The sequence below is a fragment of the Trichechus manatus genome, unplaced genomic scaffold, assembly GCF_000243295.1.
Source record: "Trichechus manatus latirostris isolate Lorelei unplaced genomic scaffold, TriManLat1.0 scaffold00093, whole genome shotgun sequence".
In the NCBI taxonomy this organism is placed as follows: Eukaryota; Metazoa; Chordata; class Mammalia; order Sirenia; family Trichechidae; genus Trichechus; species Trichechus manatus.
The window spans coordinates 9,449,122-9,472,976 of record NW_004444029.1 but is presented as its reverse complement, the minus strand read 5'-3'; the positions used below and the strand labels follow the sequence as shown (position 1 = coordinate 9,472,976).

Genomic DNA, 23,855 nt, shown 5'->3' with positions numbered 1-23,855 from the left:
TACAAATTGCTACAATTTTTTGAAGGACCATTTAGTTGTATCTGTATGAACTACCCTTTCACCCAGTAATTCTACCACTAGGAATTTATCTTATGGAGACATTCAAATGATTTATAAATTTCATGTTTAATGTAATCATACAGTAGTTATAAATGAGAGCTGTCTAAACGTCTGTTGGTGCCATTGCTGTTGAGTCAATTCCAACTCATAGTGACCCTATAGGACAGAGTAAAACCACCCCATAGGGTTTCCAAGGAGCAACTGGTGGATTCGAACTGCCGACATTTTGGTTAGCAGCTGCACCCTTAACCTCTGTGCCACCAGGGCTCCTAGCAGATGGAATATTCATTTGGTGGAATACAGTGCAGTTAATAAGAATAAGATGGGTGTATGTACTAACACAGAAAGATATCTAAGGTAGAGAGAAAAAAAACTTTATGACAGTAAGTATAGCCCCATGTTTTGCCCCATTTATATGCATATAACTGTATACATAGAAGAGCCCTGGTGCTGTAGTAATTAAAAAGCTTGGCTGCTAAACAAAAGGTCGGCAACTCCTTGGAAACCCTAGGGGACAGCTCTACTCTGTCCCATAGGGTCTCTATGAGTTGGAACCGACTCGATGGTATTGGGTTTGGTTTTTTTGTTTGGAGATACATAGAAGAACAGCCAGAGGAACATTTACTTGGTTATTAATAGTAGTTATGTCTAGAGGTGGGATTATTTCTAAAATGTTGCAACTTTACCTTTAATTATTAGTTAGATGACTGGTACTTACTGTTTAATCAATTGTTATATCCATTTATATTGTGATTTTTCTGTTTAACATTATAAGTATTTCCCAGTTTTATTCCTACTCTGGAAAACTATTGAAAAGTCACACGGATGACTACAGAATAATAGTGAAAACTTTGATTATTTCTGTGTTAGCGGATATGTTCTGTTAGGATTTTGCAATTGTGAGGAAATAATTTTTTCACTACCCCTTTTATACGTTTTTATTAGATTTTCTGAATTGCATTTAAAAAAAAAAAAAAACTAGTATTGGGTATAGAGAATATCCAATTGGCTCATCCTCATTTATCAGGATTATTTTCTTAAGACTTTTAATTCCATAAAGCATCTTTCAACCACATACTTAGCCCTATCCAGGTGCTTTCATTTACTCCTGAATTAACTTGGATTTCTGCTTTGGAAAATGAAAAGCTCACTTACCTTTTCCCTCTGAAATGCTGAAATACTTAACATTTTCATCTCTAAAACCGAGTTGTAATTATCCTGTAGATGAAAATGTTTGTAGCTCTTTTATATCTTAATGAATTTAAATGTAAAATGAACCATCTCGTAGTTAGTTACTATTCAATTATGTTAATTTTCTTTTCTTTGTCACCCATTGTTTCTACAGAGGCAGTTGGTGTGACCAGTCAACGACCAGTGTTTTGTCCTTTTCATAAAAAGGAGCAGCTGAAGCTTTACTGTGAGACATGTGACAAACTGACATGTCGGGATTGCCAGTTACTAGAACATAAAGAGCATAGGTACCAGTGTCTTTGGCTCTGTACAGAAAGATTCGTGATGCAGCTTTATGAGGGCTAGAGGACTAGTCCAAAACGGCAGTGGTGGTCTGCAGATGTGTTTTGTTTGGCCAGCAGTGTGTTGGCCTACATCCGGGTTTCTCAAACTTAGCACTATTGACATTTTGGGCTAGATAATTCTTTGTTTTGAGAGGTTGTCCTGTCATTACAGGATGTTTAGCAACATTCTTGACCTCTGCATCGTAGATGCCACCAGCATACCCCCAGTTGTGACAACCAAAAATGTCTCCAGATAATACCATATTTTCCAGGTAACAAAATCACCTCCAGTTGAGAACACCTGGCCTACACCATGTTTAAACCATATGGAATTAGTTTCCATTGTTTTAAAATGAGGAGGTGTCACATTTTTAAAAATGTGGATTTCTGGCTTTTTTGTTTTGTTTTTGGAGACAATGGAAGCTTTTGTAGCCCCAGGTCCGTATACTTTCATGTCAACTTTTGGCTTCAGTTGACTTGAGTATCTTTAGAATGAGACATGGCTTTTTCAGTTCATAAAAGTATATATAATTACCAAGGTAACAGGAGGGAAATGCAATCATTAAAAACAATCAGTCTAAATATAACCAAAAAAAGTGAGGAAAAGAAACAAAGAAGAGATGGAATGTAATAAAGTCTTGGGAAGTTGGTAGGTGTACAAGTATATTAGTAATTATAATAAATGTAAATGGACAAAATATTCCAAGTTAGAAGACAGATGTCAGGCTGGATAAGATAGAAAACAAAATCTACTATTTGCTTTTTATAAGAGAACTACCTAAGACCTGAGTATTTAGAAAGGTTGATGTGAAAACATATGCCAAATAAGCATTAACCTAAGGAAAGCTGGTGAAGCAGATAAAATGGAATTGTAAAGCATAATACACTGTTAGAGATAATAAGGGAAACCTTATAATGATAAAAGGCTCTCTTCACCTGAAAGATGTAACAGTTCTAAATTTAAATTACCATAGCCTTAAAATATATAAAGAAAACAATGACAGAACTCCAAACAGAAATCGACAAATCCACAATCAAAGTGGGAATTTTAACATGCTTCTCTGTAATTAGTGGAACGAGCAGATTAAAAGTCAGTAAGATTTGAATAATACAGTTAGCTAACTTGACCTAATGGACCTTATAGAACACTACACCCAATAATACATTCTTTTCAAACACACAAAACTTTTTTTTTTTTTAATTGACCGTATGCCAGCACAAGGTATTAAATTTCAGAGGATTGAAATCACACAAAATATGTTGTGTAACGACAATGCAGTTAATCTTGAAAATAATAATAATGAGAAAATCCACCTATGCTTGGAAACGAAGGAATGCAATTCATATGAACACTAAATGCAATTTACCATTCTGAACTAGATCTTGTTCTGGAAGGAAAAAACAATAAAGAGGATTATTACTGAGATAAATGAGACAATGTAATTTTAACTAATACATATCTGTGTATATGTACATATATGTAGCTCCTGAAGACATTTTTGAAGATTAAAATATGTCAATAAATTTAAAAATGTTTACATGAAATGGGAAAATTTATAGGAAAAACAGCTTACAAAGACAAAATAAAAAAAAAAAATTAAAATTAATTCCATAATTTAAAACTTTCCCACAAATGGGAAAGTCTCAATGACTTCACTGACAATCTACCAAATAGTTATGGTAAAAATAAGACCTTTCTCTACACAGACTTGTTCAGAGAATAGTAAAGGAATGAATTCTCCCTATTTATTTTATGAAGCCAGCATAACCTTGACACCAAAAACTGTGAAGGGAAGACATTATGAAAATGGAAAATTACAAGCCAGTGTCACCCATGAAATGGATGTAGAACCCTAAGAAATAAATTAGAAAATAAAATCTAGCAATATATTGTAATTTTTGGACAATATAATTGGCTTTATTTTAGGAATGCAAAGTTCATTTAGCATTTGAAAATCATTCATGTAATTCACCATATTAAAAGAATACAGTGGAAAACTAACCATTTCAATAGAGGCAGAAAAAGTACTCAGTAAAGATTATCCATTCATGATCTAAAATCTTAGCAAACTAGAAATAAAAGGGAATTTCCTAAATCTCATAAAGATGATTTATGAGAAGAGGTAAAAAACATCGTAATGGTGGAATACTGAAAGTTTTCACATTGAGATTAGGACGTTTCATAAGAAAAAAAAAAAACCTACCCAAGTTGCCTAGGAAAGAATTTTAAATGTCATTCACAGATAACGTTATGTTCAAAGAAAATCTACTGGAATTATTGACTGGGTGTCTTTTTCTTTCCAACTCTGGCAACCCTACTTATAATACTTACTAATTTAATTACACTTACATATTTAAAAATCACATTAGGTAAAATGTATTAATTTAGGAATACTATATTTTTCTGTTACTTTATGAAAAAAAATCATAAAACTGTGTGTATCTTCTACGTACATCCTGAACTCCCTTCTCTAGAGCCACTCTGAGTCATCTTACATAGTTTTCCAGAGCAGAGCATCTTCACTTTCAAGTCACTTTAACAGTGTTGTATCTTATGGTACTGTTGCTTGGAGCTTCAGCTCAAGGCACAACATCAGGAGATTTTTTTCTTTTCCGTTTATCACAAAGGCATACATTTGTGACCTCTACAATATAGCTACATATTGTTTTCTAAAAATAATCTTAAATGTTTGGTTATAGCATCAAACTTTCAAAATCTAAAATTACAAAATAGTTCATAAATTAATCCCTTTGCTGTCGAGTTGATTCTAACTCATAACGACCCTGTAGAACAGAGTAGAACTGCTCCACAGGGTTTCCAAGGCTGTAAATCTTTGTGGAAGCAGACAGCCACATCTTTCTCCCACAGAGCAGCGGGTGGGCTCGAACCACCGACTTTTTTTTTAATTAGAGCAGAGCATTTAACCACTGTGTCACCAGAGCTCCTTTAATAAATAAATCTCCTTAAATATCTTTTACTGCTTTTTGCCAAATCTGCCAAGTGTGCGCTCTCAACATCTACAACTGTGAATAGTAGGTGTGTGTTTTTCCCAGGCTCCCAAAATAATTTACAGAATGTCCAGAAATAACATAATTTGCAAAGACTTCCTCTTTCTTAAAGGATAATTTTAAGAGGAGGGAAAAACCTGCCTTAGAAGGTGTATTGGGTAGTTTTAGAAGATTATTATTTATGTCCTTTAAAATCTTATTATTTTATGTATTTTTTATTAAGCATTTCCTCATTGCTTTTGAACTTCTCATTTTACACAGATATATTTGTGTGAAATTAATTTACTTATTTCTTCAGATACCAGTTTATAGAAGAAGCTTTTCAGAACCAGAAAGTGATCATAGATACACTAATCACCAAACTAATGGAAAAAACAAAGTACATAAAGTTCACAGGAAATCAGATCCAAAACAGGTACATTGATGTTTATGGTATTGTAATAAAATCATTGTATATAATGTGTTGATTGTATTCACGCTCAGAACAGGGCATTGTCCTTTACTCACAGTGAAGTAGATCTAAGCATGCTTTCAGATGGCTCTAATAACGCATGATTGATAAGCTTTGCCAGAAACTCTGTTTTTGAAATCTTTGGGCTAGAAAACATTCTTTTCAGCCGTAAAATTTCAAAACTAATAGGATAATAAACTGAATTTAGTAACAGTGTATTTATATGGTAGGTATTGATCATCTATAATTATCTGATGTTTCCCAATTTTAAAGAAATGCCGAGATTTAAAAATAACATCAAGTATTTTGGCCAGTAATATAAAATACTTTAACATTTGCTTATATACTGAATTGCTATTTTAAGGTATGCTCAGATTTGACATGCTGCCCATCTCTGGGCTGTGATCTTTCTTTTTTTCTAACTACAGTGAGGTGGAAATTTTAGGATACAAACAAGCCATTAAACTGTTTGACACAACCTTTATTCCTTGTCAGATAAAATGTTTAAGGCGTTTCCAGATATAACTTGCAATGCTTTTTGTCCTTCAAAGAAGGAAATATCAACTGTCCAGAGTTTCATGTCTCAGAATTCAGTGACTGGGGAGCAAACCACTAACCTCTGTGAGGGAAGGGGGCCGTCTTGCTCCATACTGACATTTAATTACAACGTTTACACACCTATGAAATCCCATGTTCCTTTTTGTGTTGTTGTTTTGCATACAAAAGGAACATGTCACTGCCTAAGTTGATCAAGAAATGCATGTTACAAAGAGCATGAACAAAGAGGCCTCAAGTAGGTGATCTGAATATTACTCATTGGGACAATTGTGTCAGGCTTTTGTGGTTCATCTTGCTTAAGTCCAGTAATCATAGTCTGTTATTCTCTTTGTTGGCCAGGTTCTAAATTGGGAGAATTTTTTCCAGAGAATTCTCTTTATTACTTGATTTCCTTAAAAGAGATTCTTCCCCCAAATCTATTGCCTGGAAACAGCTTTTAAGCCTTGATCCGAAACTATTCCATGAAGTCACCTTTAAACTAAACAACAGTTTAGCTCATTTAATAAAGATTGTTCATCTTAAGCACTGTGCTGTTTTAAAGAACTGTCTGTATGAGATCAAACTGACAACAGTAACTCTAAAGCACAGGTGAGAACTTCAGGGACAGAGTCTCAGTGGTAGTGGAACAATATGGGTAGAGACAGAACCGTGACACAGTGTGAAGAACACGACCGTTGTCATTGAACTGCGCATGGAGAAATTGTGAATGGAGAAGGATGTTTTGTTCTCTACGTTTTCACCAAAAATAGAAGATTCTTAAACATAATTTAACCTCTTCTTGATGCCCCGTTATTATATCTGTTATTACACATTGCAGTAAAAACAGTTTTTTGTCTTTTAATTTTTCTTATTCTTCCTGTCAGCCCTCATTCCTTTTATCCTTTCCCTTTCACCTCTCCTTCATTCACATTTTACAAAATAACCTTTCTCAGTCACATAACAACTATAGTTTGCCAAAGATTATTTCCTTAATCAGAATACAGTTTTTTGCCAAATAGAGTAATCGGTAGGTTTTAAAAAGTTTTGTATCCAAGTAATTGAAAATTCATAATGAGTATTTATTAAATGAATGAGGAGAGATAATTATAAGTATTTCTACCCTCTAGTGGCATAAGCAAGTAATTGTAAAATAACTAGTTTTAAGTAAAAGCTCCACCCTTAATGAAATTTACCTTTCCACTTTTTTCTTACCTTTTCATTTATGTATGTGGTATAAATTATGCATCCAGGTTCACATTTTTTGCATATGGATGTCCATTTGTTCCAACACTGTTTGTTGAAATGACTATCTTTTATTGAATTGTCTTGGTACCTTTGTCGAAAATCATTTGCTAAGTGTGAGGTTGTGCCCTCAACATTTTGTAGTCTTATTTCTGGGCCTCACTATTCTGTTCCATTGTAGTTTTCTTTTTGTCCATACTCCACTCTCTTTATTACCTTAGCTTTTTTTTTTTTTTTTTTTTTTTAAAAACAAGAGTGGTTTATTATCTCATAGTTCTGGAGACTAGTAGTCCAAATTCAGATTGTCAGCTGGACTGTGCTCCCTCTGAAACCTCTAGGAGAGGATCCTTCCTCGTCTTTTCTAGATTCTAGTGGCCTCAGACAATCCTTGGCTTGTGGAAATATAACTCCAGTCTCTGCCTCTGTCTTCTCTGTGTCTGTTTCTTCTCTTCTTATAAGGACACCAGTTAAATTAGATTAGGACCTGCCTTACTCTGGTATGGCCTCATTAACATAACAAAAGAAAAAGCTGCTCCTAAATAGGGTCACATTCATAGGTACGGGGGTTAGGACTTCAGCATATCTTTTTGGGGGAGCACGCTTCAACACATAATAAGGTCTCTGCTCAAATGCCACTGCATCAGATTTTCCTGAACACCCTAAGCTATGCCCTGCCTTGTCACACTCTGTCACTTTACTTTTTCTTTAATGTAGAACAGAATTTCAAATTTTCATGGACTCCAGACTTTTTGGAGCCACGAAGGCTGGATGAGCCGCTGAAACTATTGCCCTGAGATAATCTTTAAGCCTTAAGCAAAAAATATCCCCTGAAGTCCTCTTAAAACCAAACAGTAGTTTAACTTAACTAGTAAAGAATGTCTGCCTTGAGTGGTAATGCTCTTTAAGAACTGTCCATATGGGATCAAACTGATAACAGCAACCCTGGAAAGATTAGATGGGAACCTTAGGGGGCAGTGAGTTTATGTTAATGGAGGAGATTACAGCTCAGATTACCATAGTTTTTTATTAAGTCTCAAAATCTGATAGTGTTGAGTTCTCCAAATTTGTTCTTTTACTTTTTTTTAAATGATTTGCATTGCTTTTACAAAATAATACATTATCATCATATGGAAGGATTTTGGTTTTTGAATTGTGTTAATTGCTCATATCTTTCTAGCCTGCCTGTTTGTAGAAGGATTACATTTACTGGACTGATTTATTTTGCTACCCATCCATTTTTATGCATTTGCAAACATGACACTATTTTTCCCTTGTTCATCCTATTCTACCATCTCCAGGATTTAAATGGATTTTTTGAGGTCTGTTGCTTCCCAAGTCTGTCTAGTTTCCTGATCCTGTAGCCAATATTGAAGTCAAATAATTATCTGTAAAAATTCCCAGCAGAAAACAAAGTCTGCCCTTTTGGTCTTAAGTTTTGGAGGGTAACTATGGCAGAAGCAGACAGGAGAAATGAAGCTTTTTTATCTAATCTCATAATGTTTGATGGATACTTCATTATTCTTTTCTACTTCTCTAAGATATTCTGTGATGATGCTGTGTATTTTCTACTTCTTAGCTGAAGTGAATACAACAGAACTTGTTCGCAACCATAGTTTCTTTATCTTGTTTGTAAATCCTATTTTTTAGTCCACCCCCTCATCCTTTTAGGTGGAGTGTTGATTTTCCTTGGTGTCAGCATAATCTTTCCACACTTTATTTTCTTAAAATATATTCATTTTCTTTCAATATTATACATTGTGATTTGAAGTTTGGATTCAGTAACTGTGTCTTTCAGAAGAATTCTGTTTCTCCTGTCTCCAAGAAAGCAGCAGAGATTTTCAAGGCTGAAAACATTTTGGTGTACTTTAGACATTAAAAAATCAATTTTAAGTATTGAAAAACAGATTTCCTGCCTTAAATTTTAGATGTTTTCCCCTTTCATTTAATTTTCAGAATAATTGAAGTAAATCAGAATCAAAAGCAGGTGGAACAGGATATTAAGGTTGCTATATTTACACTGATGGTAGAAATAAATAAAAAAGGAAAAGCTCTACTACACCAGCTAGAGGTAAGTTACTGCACGTGAGACAGTGTGTCGTGGTGGTTCAACACAGTATTTTCCCGTGCATTTGTGGATTTGAAATCAGAGCCTTTTAAAAGTTTTAAATCTTCATTTTTTTCTTTGTAACCTTGAAGCCTATACATTTTTGCACACAGTTGTTTCTGTTTATGATCCAATAATATTTCTTCCTCCAGTCCGAGTTTTGTAATACGCTAGGAATGTCCTGCTCCCCTTGTTGACTCCGTAGAACAAAGCGTGGCGCCCTGCTTGTAGGAGGAGCTCTGTGAGCATTGGCATGAATCGTTAGGGAGATTCATTGAGGTTACACAACTTGTCGTCACCGAAAAGGTGTGACTGAGCAAAATTTTCTAGAAAGATACACTGACAAATTCTCTACACTTAGTTCTCAAATATATATGTTCAACCTTGTGAGAAATTAGGTAAAAGGCTGTGACCCTTGCCCTCAGCATCTGATAGTATGAATTGTGATGTAGCCTTAGGAGACAGGCCCAGGCCTCAGCAGATAGTCGTTTCTCACTTAGGCAAGAAAAACATTACTCTCTTTGTCAACTTTTTTATATTCCTCAAGGTCAAGATCTAAAGCCAGTGTTTGACTTCAAATAATATGAGTTTATAATTTTCACATGGCATATTAACATAGTAATTACATCATCTTCCAGTATTCTTTTAGTATATCGATGCAGAAAGAATTCACAGTGAAAAAGCCATTTAGAATGAGAAGAGAATAAAAGAATTGTAATGTTTAAAGATTTTTTTAAGGCTCCTGGAAATAATGTAGCTCAACCTCTTTGTTTTGTAAGATCTCTGTCAGAAGGTTTTACCTGTTCTGGAAACATGTGGTTGCTGAGTGTACCCGTGGCTTACAGCCGTGTAGGAAAGTGAGACCAAAATAATTCTGGATTCTTGTGGAAGCAAATGGTTGTTTATTGAGGAAGTTTTCTGGGCAGGAGGGATCAGACCCTATTTACAGTAACTATTTTTTCAAGGTTCTATGATTTTTTTTTTTTTTAATAGAACCACGTGAACAGAAGTTTTTAAGTTTTCAAAGCTCTGCTACAAGTCAGACATTTTGCTTTGCTTTACCAGAGATGAGCAGTGCATAGAGTGCTGTGGCTCTTTTTCTAAACTTGACTGTACACGAGAATCATTTGCAGAGCTTTAAAAAAGAAAAAAATATGACCAGAGTCTTTAGGAGTGAATTTGGTAATCGTATTAGTTTTAATTGACTTTATTGACATATAATTTTCACAGTACCTTTTAAATCTCCCTTTAGACCTCATACATGTTCTTCTGATTCACAAAATCCTTTCAAGCAGATGAAAGTAACCATTTCTATCTGCTAAGACTCAAGAGAAATCAGCTCAAATAGTTGTTACCATAGAAGACCAAGAAACTAGGGCTTCTGATTCTCAATTTGCAACCTCCCCAAAGTTAACAGAATTTCTCTTCTTTCTAGACCATTTCCAAAGAAACACCCTTCCTTCCTTCCTCCCTCCCTCCCTCCCTCCCTCCCTTTCCTTCCCTTCCCTCCTTCCTTTTCCTCCCTTTCCTTCCTTCCTTCATGTGAAATTTAGTTTATTTTTTAAGCTCAGTTGTTACATTGGGTCATCAGTGCTACTTTCTCATTACCCTTCTCTGGCCTCATTTTCTCTGTGCTTAAGCAGATAGTAATAGATTAGTTCAGTGGTCTCCAAAGTGAGGCAAAGCTTCCCTCAGAGAGCACATTCAACAATGCATTAGGGTGCAGGAGAAATTCTAGATGTTTTAAAGTTTTGTAGACTTTATTTTTTAGAACAGTTGTAGGTTTATAGAAAAACCGTACAGAAAGTACAGAGTTCCTATACACAGCCTACCCGCCTGCACGTAGTTTCTCCTACCCTTAACATCTTGTTATTAGTTACGTTTGATGAACCAATATTGATAGTTTATTAACTAAATTCCTTAGTTAAAGGTTCACTTTTCCTGTTGTACCAGTTCTGTGGGTTTTGACAAATGCCTAATGTCGTGTATCCACCGTCACGGTGTCACCCGGATAGTTTCACCGCCCTAAAAATGCTGTGCTCCACCTGTTCACCCGCCTCCTCCCTTGGGGCCCCTGGCAGCCACTGATCATTTCAGGGTCTCCGTAGTTTTGTCTTTTCCAGAATGTCAGACAATTGGACTTGTACAGTGTGTAACTTTTTCAGCACTCACTTTTTACAGAGGTCAGAAATAGTCTAATAGGTGAGGCGTCTTCTCTCTGAACATAAGTTAGACATGACAAAGCCACTGACTGTTGCCAGTCCCTTAAATAGACAGACTCACTGCAGTTCGTCCCTTCATTCACTTTCGTACCTGTATGTTTTCCGAATTTGCAGCTGACTAGGGCCAGGGTCTTGGCTTTTTATCGAACATGTAAGTCCTTGATGGGGTGTAGCATTTTACTTTTAAACTTAGTTCTGAGTTGTCTGAGCCCGTTGAAAGCCCTATCCTCTTCCTTCCTCTTTCCTTGGCCAGTCAAGCATGAGGTTTTTGGATAGGGGCCTTTAAGTAACCCAAGCCCAGTGCTCCTGGGAGATTTTCTCTTCTGCTGATACGTAGCTTTTTATTGACTCCCAAGGTAATTCTCAGTAGACAGAAATAATATGATGGCTTTTTCACGGCAAACAAAGGGAAGTGTCCTCTACCACATGACACAACTTTTGGCACAGAGTGCTTACAGTGGGGGCTAGAATGCAGAAAAGGTAAAATCATGCGATTGAGCAAGTCAGTGTGATCTGATAACTTTACTGGAGCGTGGAACGGTACACCTGTTTTATTTGTGAGTACTGAATTTAACACATTTCCTCTGTCATAGCTAGTCCATGCTTTTGGCTTTTTTTGTGTATCGGGAAAAGCATCAGCAGAGACCTAAGCCCCAGAATATGTCAAACCAGACCCTGGGGCTGGGGCTGGGGCTGGGGGTGTTTGGGACAGTGTTTGCTGCAGTGAACAAGATCGTTTGTACTAAGAGGGAAAAACCACTAAGAGTTTCTGTCAATTGGATCCTTAGGGTGGTGGTTATTCTAATTTGGTAATCTGAAAATGGCAAATCAAGTGTATGTTATATGTGCAAACTAATTTTGAGAATTATCTTCTTGTTTTCAGAGTCTTGCAAAGGATCATCGCATGAAACTTATGCAGCAGCAGCAGGAAGTGGCTGGACTTTCTAAACAGTTGGAACATGTCATGCATTTTTCTAAATGGGCCGTTTCCAGTGGCAGCAGCACAGCATTGCTTTATAGCAAGCGCCTGGTAAGACAGACCGAGTGCGGCACTTGACGTGCCGTAAAATGGCAGAATGGAACAATGGAGTCATTGGAATGCTCAAAATTCAGAAATGTACCATTCATGGTTTTAGTCTGTGTTTAAATGCCTTTGATCTGTTTCTAATTTTAATGGATCAAAATATTTTGGTTTTAAAAATATTAGTTTTAGCTCAAATGATTTAAAAGTAACTTTAATTTTAATCTACCATTTTCACTCCTATTTTGTTCTTTTCCAAGTTATCACTCAGTCTTAGTAGCAATTGAAAATACAACAATAATGATAATAGACACTACTGAGCACCTATAGTGTGTCAGGCACTAATTCTAAGCATTTCCCACATATTTCATTTAAAATGTTACATTAGTGCTATGAGATCAGCACACCTATCCATCCCCATTGTACAGATGATGAAACTAAGGCACAGAGGGAAGTATCATGCCTAAGGTCACACAGTAAGAAGGCTAGTCAGGACTTGAACTAGACACCTGACCTCGAGTTCCTTGTCAGTTCTGTATTACTGACTCTGGACAACAGGTAGTGCTGGTGATTTCAGTCCCAACTGTTACAGAGAAGTGACTGTGATCTGGTGGACTATTTTGCATATCAGTCACTTGTTCAGTAGGTCTGGAGCGGAGCCCGAGAGTCCGTATTTCTAACAAGCTCCCAGGAGATGCTGATGATGCTGGTCTGTGGACCAGGCTTTGAGTAGCAAGGGTCTAGAAGAGAGTTAGCCATTGGAAACCAAGCCCTGTGAACATCCTTAAAACGTCCTGCGCTACTTGCATTTTTTTTAAAGGCTCAACAGAGCTTTATACTCTGAAGTCAAGTCAAGACATCCAAATCAGTTTTCTGTTGCCTAAACCTAGTTTTTGGAATCAAATGACAGAAATTTCCTATTATGGATTGAACTGTGTCCCCCCAAAATATGTATTTAAATCCTAACCTCTATGCCTGTGGTATGATCCTATTTGGGAGTGGGTTGCCTGTGTTAATGAGACAGGATTAGTATAGGGTGTATCTTGAGTCAGTCTCTTTTGAAATATAAAAGAGATTAAAAGCAAGGTGAGATGGGTGAAATAGATGCCAAGATACATGGAGATCTCCAAGGAACCAGGAAGCAGAAGCTGAAGAGACAAGGACTTTCCCCCAGAGCCAACAGAGAGACAGCCTTCCTCTAGAGCTGGCGCTCTGAATTTGGACTTCTAGCCTCCTAAACTGTGAGAAAATAAATTTCTGTTTGTTAAAGCCACCCACTTGTGGTATTTCTGTTATAGCAGCACTGGATAACTAAGACATTTCCTATGACCATTTTTTAAATAAGGGAATGTAGTTCTGGATACACTTTTATAAACTAGGTTCAAATATTGAGTGACGTAGAATATTGATTTGTAACTATTTCTAAAACTATTCCTAACCCTGAGTTACATTCAACTCTTAGGATTTTTTTTTCCCTTTTGTTCATAATTTTCCATAGTGTAGTGACTCAATCTTGAGTCTTTTTTTTTTTTTTTAACTGCTTTCATTGGGCTTAATGAAAAACACCTACATAGTACATACCTTCCCTGTTACCTACATTTTTCTGAAAGTCCAACAGAAAGGGGATAGAGGGAGAAAGAATAATTTTTTCATCTAGACTTATAATGAATGTTTTTATTTGCGTGTGTATAAGACAGCCTATTATTCACTTAGTCAGATAAAGACTCAGTGACCTCCTATCAGCTTAAAACTCTGGTTCTCTAATTCTATTCCTTCATCTTGGAGATAGTTCTCTATATTATACATAGGAGAAAATCTACACGATGAATCATAGAATCAATATTACTAGATTCCGGATTGACTAAATCTTGTTTTTCTAAATTTTAAGACCATTGACTCCTCACCAGCAGCTGATGTAGTCAATAATTTGCCTTAGTGTACGCAGTGCCGAGATTTGTGACTGTTTAAAAACACTCAGAAAATTTGATACATAAGAGTTTTTATTCTTTGTAAATATAGCCATGTTTACTTAGGTTAACCTGTAAGTGATGGATTTTATATCCTTATAAAAATTTAAGAAGAAATGCCTTGGTTGGCCTGAGATTTCAGGCTTGGCTTGTAACTATTAATTGCATATCTGTTGGGTTTTTTTTTTTTTTTTTTGCGTTCAGAATTATAGTCAATAAAAGACCAAACCCAGTGAAACTGTAGAATCCTGTCAGAAGGCCAGTGTTTCTTAAAGTATTTTGAAATATTTAAGCTTCATAAGCATTTCCTTAGGATTTGTCTGTCATTTGTTAAACATTGAATTTACCTTTATTTAGACAGAAGGCAAGAAAAATATATTGACAAGAGAGAGACTAGGAAAGTAAAACATAGCCATTCTTAATAGCAGTAGAGATTTCTGTACCATCAGTGATTACAAAACTATTAAGGAATTCCGTACTCTCTTCTACTCCCCTTCCCCCATCATCCCATCTAATGAATCTTCAAGCACCTTCCTGAATATCTCATTCTTTCTAGACTTGCCAGTGCCTTCCTTCTGACCCTCAGATCTCTGTACATAGTGTGCTCTCTTGCCTGGGTGCTGGTACTCTTTCTTAGAATGCCTTTCCTCTCCCCTGCATACCTTCTGTTCATCTTTAGAGACTACTAGTTTTCATTTAGGCTCTTCTTCCTCTTGGCAGCCTTCCATGGCCAGGGTTGTACAGGGTTCCCTTCCTGTGTGCTTATAAAGCACTTGTGCATATGTCTAGCATCTTCTTACTAGATTTGATCTACTCCTATTGTATTTGCGTATTTCTTCTATGTATCTCATTAGATTTTATACTCGTAATGGTAGGAACTTTGTGTTTCCCGGTGCCTGACATATAGGAGATTAACAAAACTAGCCGGAAGAAATGAGGAACCAGATTCCATCTACTGTCAGAAGCTAATAGCGAAGTGTAGACAAAACTCCGTGTTATTTTACAGAATTGTAAACTCAGAAATATTTTCTTTTTAAAGCTTATTTTAACTTGTATGGAAAGGAAGCAGCATATAGTATTAACATTTCAAAAGCTATTTTGACACATTTCGTGTTTTTTAAAATTTTTGTCTTTGCTTTTTGAATAGTGCCTAAGTTTTCAGTGTGAAGCCTGAGTTTAACTTCAGGTACATCTGAGGGGATTAACAAGTAGACTTCATGGGTCGATATTTATCTTTTACACTAGCCAAGCTTTATGACTTCTCATAATTAACTAAAACATGCGTCAGGAGTTCTGGCAAGCGTACTAGTTTACACTTTAGATGAGTAGTAAAATGTTTTAATAGCGAAACAACCCATATATCTTTATATTGAATAGCAGTAAAAAATAAAGCAGAAAAATGTATTATGTGAGATAAAGAGCAGAGTTTGGCCAAGTTTGACGTAACTTTTAGACTTTGCCATGACTTAATTAGCATATAGATCCTAGCTATCTAAGTTATAAATAAACTGTATGACTTCTAGCTTCTCATCAGCGAAAGAGAAGGGATTTACAGTATAGTATGACGCGCTTACTGATGAAGATCAAAGACTACAGCTTTCAGTATGGATTACACCTCAACATAAAACAAACAGAAATCCTCACAACTGGACCAATAAGCAACATCACAATCAACAGAGAAAAATTGAAGTTGTCAAGGATTTCATTTTACTTAGATACACAATCAGTGCCCATAGAGGCAGCAGTCAGGAAATCAAAAGATGCGTTGCGTTGGGCAAATCTGCCGCAAAAGACCTCTTTAAAGTGTTGAGAAGCAAAGCTGTCACTTTGAGGACTAAGGTGCACCAGATCCAAGCCATGGTGTTTTCAATCTCCTCATATGCATGGGAATGCTGGACAGTGAATAAGGAAGACCAAAGAAGAACTGATGCCTTTGAGTTATGATGTTGGCAAAGAATATTGAATATACCATGGACTTCCAGAAAAATGAACAAATCTCTCTTGGAAAAAGTTCAACCAGAATGAACCTTAGAAGCGAGGATGGCAAGACTTCATCGCACATACTTTGGACACGTTACTAGGAGGGACCAGTCCCTGGAGAAGGACGTCATGCTTGGTAAAGTAGAGGGCGAGTGAAAAAGAGGAAGACCCTCAATGAGATGGATTGACCCAGTGGCTGCAACGATGGGCGCAAACATAGCAAAGATTGTGAGGATGGCGTAGGACCAGGCAGTATTTCGTTTTGTTGTACACAGGATCTCTATGAGTCAGAACCGACTTGACTGACAACAACAACATTTATTTATTTATGTATGTATGTATTTATTATATCTATTATGGACTCATGTATTCATATGTAATTCAGTGGGTTGTAATCCATTATTATCATTATTTTAATATTCAAATTTGTCGTTGACTTGTTCAGTGGGAGCCCCTTTTGGCTGGATTGTGGTCATTTTGGCATGTCCTCATCATTCTCTTGAGCATGTCTGTACTTTCTGTTATAACAAGATGTCCAGGCATATCTTGTACTTTCCGTCACCCAGCCCTGGAATTGGTCATTTCTCCAAGGAGTTCTGACTCTTTTCAGTGGAGAGTGGTATTTAGAAACCAATATTTGGAAGTACAGCATGCTCACTGCTGAGGTACAGCGTATAAACGTTTGCTTCGTAAAACCAAACCATTACTGTCAAGTCTATTCTGACTCACACAGACCCTATAGGACAGAGTAGAACTGCCCCATAGGGTTTCCAAGGAGCACCTGGTGGATTCGAACTGCCGGCCTTTTGATTAGCAGCCATAGCTCTTAACCACTACACCACCAGGGTTTCCATTTGCCTCATAGTTCCCTTTAATTAGAGCTGATTTCCTTTAAAGGATGTACTGGCGTTTCTGATTTAATGTTTTATTTATTGGCAAGAAAGCTTATAATACTTAATTTTCACACTAGAAATTATAAGGTATTCAAACTACTGAGTCAGTGTGCCTGAGGGGGGGAAATATATTTTTCTTTTCAAATGAAAAATGATCAAATATTTTTTCCCTTTCCATCTACCTTTCCTGGCACAGAGGCATCAGCATGGTGACTGAGGATATAAGGCAGTGAAGAGGGCTGGGGACCACTGAGAAGCATGAGATGAGCAACCAGAGGGGTGCAATAGTAAGTGGGGACTACAGAGATGGCATCAGAGACAGCCAGTGTGATTTGGATTTTGGTTACATTGAGCAGATAGGTAAAAATATTGAGGCTAATGGCAGCCGAGGTTCTCACTACCAAAGAAGATATTTAGGAAGAAAGAGAGAGAGGGAAAGAAGCTAGAAAGTCCTGAGGTGTGTAGGATTGGAATTGGGAATATAAGTATGAGCTCAAAATTTTATTTTATACGTATACAAATACATCTAAAAACAGCTTTAGATATATAAGTGTATATATATGTGTGTATATAAGTTTGTATGCTATACCTGAGTAGTGAGCTCACTGTGCTTTCAGATATTGGTTTCTAAGTACCGTTCTCCACTGAAAAGAGCCAGCACTCCTTAGAGAAATGATCAATTCCAGGGCTGGGTGAAGGAAGGTACAAGATTTGCCTGGACATCTTATTGTACCAGGGAGTAGTACAGAGATGCTCAAGAGAACGATGAGGACATGCCAAAAGGACCACAATCCAGCCTAAAGGGGCTCCCACTGGAAAAATCAAGATCAAATTTGGGTATTAATGATAATAGTGGATTACAACCCATTGAGTTAAATAGAAATATGTGAGTCAATAATGATATAAATAAGTAAATAATAAATAAATGGGGGAGAAGTTTATGGCACAATGTAAACTAATAAGTGTAGAAAGAGTGATGGACATAGAGGATCACATTTGATCACTGTTGTCGAGGTAATTCAGGAGAAGTGGTCCATGGATACTAATGTGGTAGGTTGAGGTTTGATGAAGAAGAGAATATGCAAAACCTTGAGATACCTCTTCACAAAATACTAATCAGTTACAAAGGGAAAAAAAATGAAGAATATAAGGTAGAAAAATCAGTCAGCAAAGTGACCATGTGATAAATATCATGTCACCAGTGGGGGACCAGTTGACTCCCTGTGTTCCTGATGCGCTGCACTGAGAGAGCACATTGTCCTTTGTATGGTGTCCTGATGAGCCTGCTCTACCATAGTCTGATCGAGTCACAGGTTGGAGGTCATCATCCTATCTAAGGCTCTTTAAAACCACCAAGGACATGAATGACAGGGAAAGACTGAGGAACTGATATGACTGAAGAAAGGACGAAAAACTTAGGGAAAGGAACATTTATTGAGTGGCTGCCATTTACTAAACACTGCCATATATTCTACATAGTCCCTAAATAAGTTATATTTTACTCAGAATTAATTTCTTACAGTTCTTTGATAGAACTTAGCTATTAAAAAGTTTCTTTATTCATCAGTTACTTATTGAATACCTGCTAAATGCTAGCAGCAGTCTAAATGCTGAGATAATAGCAAAGAAAACCTCTACCCTCAAGGAGCTGCATTTTTAGTCAACACCAAAATTGGTAAAATGTATAGATTATTACCTGCTGTTAAATGCTCTGCAGAAAAATAATCATGGAGGCATCTGGGAGCATTGGGGATGCTTTTACATAGGGGGAGTCTATCTAAAGAGGGTGATAAGTGAGGAAGCAAACCACCCAGGCATCTAGGGAGAGTATTCCTGGCAAAGCACACCACAAGTGCAGAAACCGAAGTGGAGTTTTTGTGAGGTGGACAGTAGGGGGCCTTAGGAACCGGGACAGAGTGAGTGGACAGAGAGGTAGCGGAAGGCCAGACAGCACAAGCCTTGTAGTTCATTATGAGCAAAACGAAAAACCATCGGAGGGACTTGAGGACAAGAGTGACATAATCTGTCTTCTATTTTAACACAATCATTCTCTTCTAGCTGCTCTGTTGAGAGTAGACTAGTGGTAGCTGAGGGTCAGGGAGAAATAAGGGAGAACCTCACTGCAATAATCCATTGCCTGGTGGCTTTTCCAAGGTTATAGCAATGGAGTTGATGAGAATTGGTAGAATTAGCCATATATTTTAAGGTAGAACCAACAGGATTTCCTGGCAAGTTAAATGTGGGGCATGAGAAAAAGAAAGGAGTCAAAGGCTTTTACCTTAAGTGGTAAGAAGAGTAGTATTGCCAGTAACTGAGATGGGGAAGACTAGTAGACTTGAGAAGAAAAGATCAGGAGTTCTCTTTAGGGCATGTTAAATTTGAGATGCCTGACCAAACAATAGTTTAGCTTAACTAGTAAAACATGCCTACCTTAAGCATTGTGCTTTTTCAAGAACTATCTGTATGGGACCAAATTGAGAACAGCAACTCAAAAGATTAGGAAACTTAATGGGTAGTGAGTTTATGTTAATTGGGAAGGAACAACTCAGAAAAGGAGAGTAAGAATGGTTGCACAACTCAGTGTAGTCAGTATCACTGAATTGTACCTGCAAAAATTGTTGAATTGGTGTATGTTTTGCTGTGTATATTCTCAACAACAAAAAAGATGAAAATTTAAAAAGCTTTTTTTTTTTTTTGAGATGCCTGTTAGACATGTCAAAGTGTAAAATAACAAAAGAATCTGTAATGAGAGAAATGATTGAATTTTATTGAGGATTTGTTACACCTGAAGCTGGGGCAACACTTGGTAGAATAACAAGTGTGCCAAAGTCCAGAAGAGGAGAGGGATTTTTATATGGGAGGGTTGGGGGTTACACGTGAATCACAAGTAATCTTTCATGATACCGGTTAATCTACTGACTTTCTGGGGGCAAACTGTGTAACCAATTTCCTGAGAACAGTCTTACATAAACATCTTTTTGGAGAACATTCTCGTCGTTCTCTTTCTAGAACATTCTTATCATTTGCCTACATACATGAGCTATAAGCATTCTTTTTGAGAACAGAACGTGTTTATCACAGTCTTAAGTAAGCATAACCACATACTTGTTCATTCAGGGCAGCGGGTGGTGGTCATCTAATCTGAAAGCAGAAGCAGGGATCAAGGGTAAAAGGGAGATTTTGATTCAGACCAATGTCAGACATTTTAGTCATGCCAGGAGCCTCTGTTTTAAGGTGCTCTTACACATTTCCCCATTCTGATCATGAATTTCTGTAGAGATTCCTTGATCACAGTTATAAGAGTGCTTTATTTTGTGTGGGCTTACTTTATGGGTGCTTTTCTTCTGTACTTATTATATCATACACAGATAACCCTGCTTCACCATGCCATAGCTCAGACCTTGCTTCTGTGATCTTCTGGTTGGGACGTGTGTAGAGTAAGGTCATATTTGGAAGAACAACTTGGCATTTCTAAAAGGCTTAACTCTAAACTGTGAAAGCTGTCTTTTTTATAAACTTGATTTTTTAAGATACATAAGTTTTATGCATTGCTGGGGAAAACAGCAGCTTGATTACAAATGTTAGAGAAACAATTCATATAGTATTTGATTACTCTAAAGATAATTATTACAATAATCAAGGTAATCAATTTAGTCTGTAATAAAGAATGTAACTAAGAGTTTATACCATTAGGTAACTAGCTAAAAATATCAAGAAAAGGAGTATCAGGCATAGGAGGTATTTAATGAAGCCAAGTAGCTTTTTGATGAATTTTTCTGATACCTTGCTCTATTTCTCCTGTAGTATATACCTACACTTAATAGAAATGGCACAGATTCTTCTTTGTTAAGTATATAATAAAGCTAGGGGCATAAGAATAGTTACAAATACTAAGCAAGGTCCATAAAATTCAGCAACGTGCATGAGGCCTTGTTCCATGATCTTGGGATTAGCTGCCTTCTTCAGATGTTGTCTCCTTCTGTCTACTGGGACGTTTGAATGTAATTTTTAAGTCCCCAGAAGGCTGGCTTATTCAAAAAAGAAGTTTTGGCTTTCTTAAGATGAGGTAAATGGATCCAAGGTTTAATTCTTTCTCATTCGGCTGCACATAGATTGGTGAGAAGAATAAAGTATGGTCCTTTTCATAAGTCCAACATAGTTCATTTTAGTTGAAATATTTTCGTCAAATATTTTCAGTGAATCAGTAAGGTGAAACTTATCTGCAGATGACAAAGTTAAAAATGGCTATGATTAACTCTGATGGTAATTCTTAAAAGTGAAAGACTTGATGAGAATTAACTATATAACTAATGCAAAGCCACATAAAGTCTATTCCAAAAACACTTTAGATGAAAATATCTTTAAACATATTGATTAACTTTGTTTTCATAGAGCTTCAGATATAACACATAATAATCTTGAGACATAATACTAAATAGGATATACTAAGATTTTTAAATCTCTAAATATCTGAATGTAAATTATGTGAATTCTTTAGTTAAAAACATTGATGACTCTTTTGAGGCAGGTTGCATGAAGAATAAAATTAACTCTTCAACCTAGTAATCAAGAAAAATTTTGTTAATAGCAAGAGACCCAATTATTTGCTTTATGTGCTATTTCACATTAAAGCTCTTTGTTTTTTAATTCTCATGAATGTTCCCATCAAACCATCAACAGTAAACAAGAACTTCAACTGCATCAAACAAATTCCTCTTTAATAAACCTTCCAGCTATCTTGTCTTTGTTACATATCTCCCACAGCGTAATCCTTCAAGTGGCAAAAAAATGAACACATTCACTATTAGACCTAAATACATATACATATACCTTTTCTCTGTGGCATTAGTTTAGCCTTACTTCTTTAGCATAACATTTCTATAACTTTCTACTTAACCTTTTACAACTTTCTGTATCCATCCAGATTATTTTTCCATGCAGTCTCTTTTCTTGGAATAAGTCTCTTTCCATGAGATCTTGGAAACTCTTGTTAAGATGACATACTATAAAACATAAAAATTTTTGTCACAATGATTTCATTTTCATTAATTCCTGGGAATATTAGGACTGTTCAGTTTAGATAAGTACTTTTTTATCATTAAATTAATCAGAGTAAGTTTTTTGAAGAAATACAATCTAATTTAATAATTCATCCAGAGGTAGGAAATTATTAACATTTTCGTAACCCTGTCCTTTGCATGTTTTATAAGATCTTTTAGAGAAGAAATTTAGAATAATTTGCCCTTCTCTAAGGCCTTGTTATACTAATTAAATACTTTATCCTTTTTTAGTGCACTTTTTAAATAGACTGATTTATATCATAGTTTCTTAGAATAAGAAGCAGTTTTTCTTGGAAAAGAACTGAGATTTTTAGCCCTATGAAAAAAATATCAGCTGTGGCCTTCTACCTGATACAAAATAGAAAAAGAAACAATGATTTAGACTAGAGGCAAACTTTTTAGAACAAAACAAAGTACAAAAATTATTTAAAGTCATCAGTCTGTGAGGCCAGCTGAAAAATTAGGCTTATACAATACCATATAATGTAAACAACCGAGTTTCTTAAAGTGTATACAGTAATTCTTGGATGAAATCGGTTTGGAAAAACAGTTCTAGATGAACTCATTAATTTGCCAGAGTCTCAGATGGAGAGATTTTATTCAGACTTTTTAATGAAAACTGAATATCAAACAGATTATCCAGAGAAAATAAAATGCAAATGGAAATTCATTTTTTCCAGAGTGATCACTGAGATTATAAATTATTTCAAGTATATTCAGCTTATAGTGTTTTTGAACATGACCTCTAAACCAGCATCCTGGTCAGGGCGAAATCCAGGCTCATTTGTCAAGGATGTTTTAAGTCTTTATAAAGTTAATTCACAAAAATTAGAGTCATCAACAAACATATTTGGGAAATTTCTTTCCTTACTCCTCATAAGGTCAAGAGTAATTTGAGAAGCAGCTTGTTTAGCTGCCCTGTCTGCAAGATTGTTTCTCTTAATTTACTCAGTTTTAATTATTTTTGAAGTTGAGAAAAATCTGGGCAAAATTGGAAGAGCCCTCAGTCATCTGTGGAGCCAGGTCTCCACCATTTCAAGTGCAAACAGTATGGATCCAGTAAGTTGCCTGGTAACACAGAGGCAGCCCCTCTAATTTTAGTTTTTGCCTTACTATTGCAGCTGCTCGATTATCTTGGTGGGGCAGTTATAAGAGAATTCCAGAGAGGGTCTTTAATGTCTCTTCAAGACTGCTTAACATAAGCTGTCTTGAAGGACTTTTTATTCTTTTTTATCCCCCCTTGTTTTGCACTGGGTGTTTTCAGTGCTCAGGACTCAGAAAGCCATTATCTGGGAATCTAAATTTTCCCAGTCCCGTGAGCCGTCTATTTCTTGTTTCTTTATGGCTTGAGCCACATCTTTCATTCTCAAAATACAGGGAATTCCCTCTGCCTGATTATCATATAGACTAGTTGGTATAAATTAGGTAGTTTAGGCTGGTGGTATTATTAGGTGCCGTCAAGTCGGTTCTGACTGATAGCAACCCTGTGTATAGCACAATGAAACACTGCCTGGTCCTAACAATCATTGCTGTGTTTGGGCCTGTTGTTGCCGCCACTGTGTCAGTCCATCTCGTTGAGGGTCCTCCTCTTTTTTGCTCACCCTCTACATTACCAAGTATGATGTTCTTCTCTAGGAACTGGTCCTTCCTGATAACGTGTCCAAAGTACATGAGACGAAGTCTTGCCATCCTCGCTTCCAAGAGCACTCTGCCTGTACTTCTTCCAAGACAGACACGTTAGTTCTTCTGGCAGTCCATGGTGTATACAGTATTTTTCACCAACACCGTAATTCAT

The 23,855-nt window shown here is 36.4% G+C and overlaps 1 protein-coding gene across 2 annotated transcripts in view; it reads left to right on the top strand.

The window, feature by feature from the left end:
- The window catches only part of TRIM24 (tripartite motif containing 24), a 125,361-nt gene that overhangs the window by 54,495 nt on the left and 47,011 nt on the right, over positions 1–23,855 (top strand). For both annotated transcript variants that reach the window (XM_004382393.2, XM_004382394.2), the window contains exons 4-7: positions 1,406–1,538; positions 4,882–4,998; positions 8,767–8,881; positions 12,023–12,169. In XM_004382393.2, coding sequence (XP_004382450.1) covers positions 1,406–1,538; positions 4,882–4,998; positions 8,767–8,881; positions 12,023–12,169 — 512 coding nt within the window. The remainder of the gene's footprint in view (positions 1–1,405; positions 1,539–4,881; positions 4,999–8,766; positions 8,882–12,022; positions 12,170–23,855) is intronic.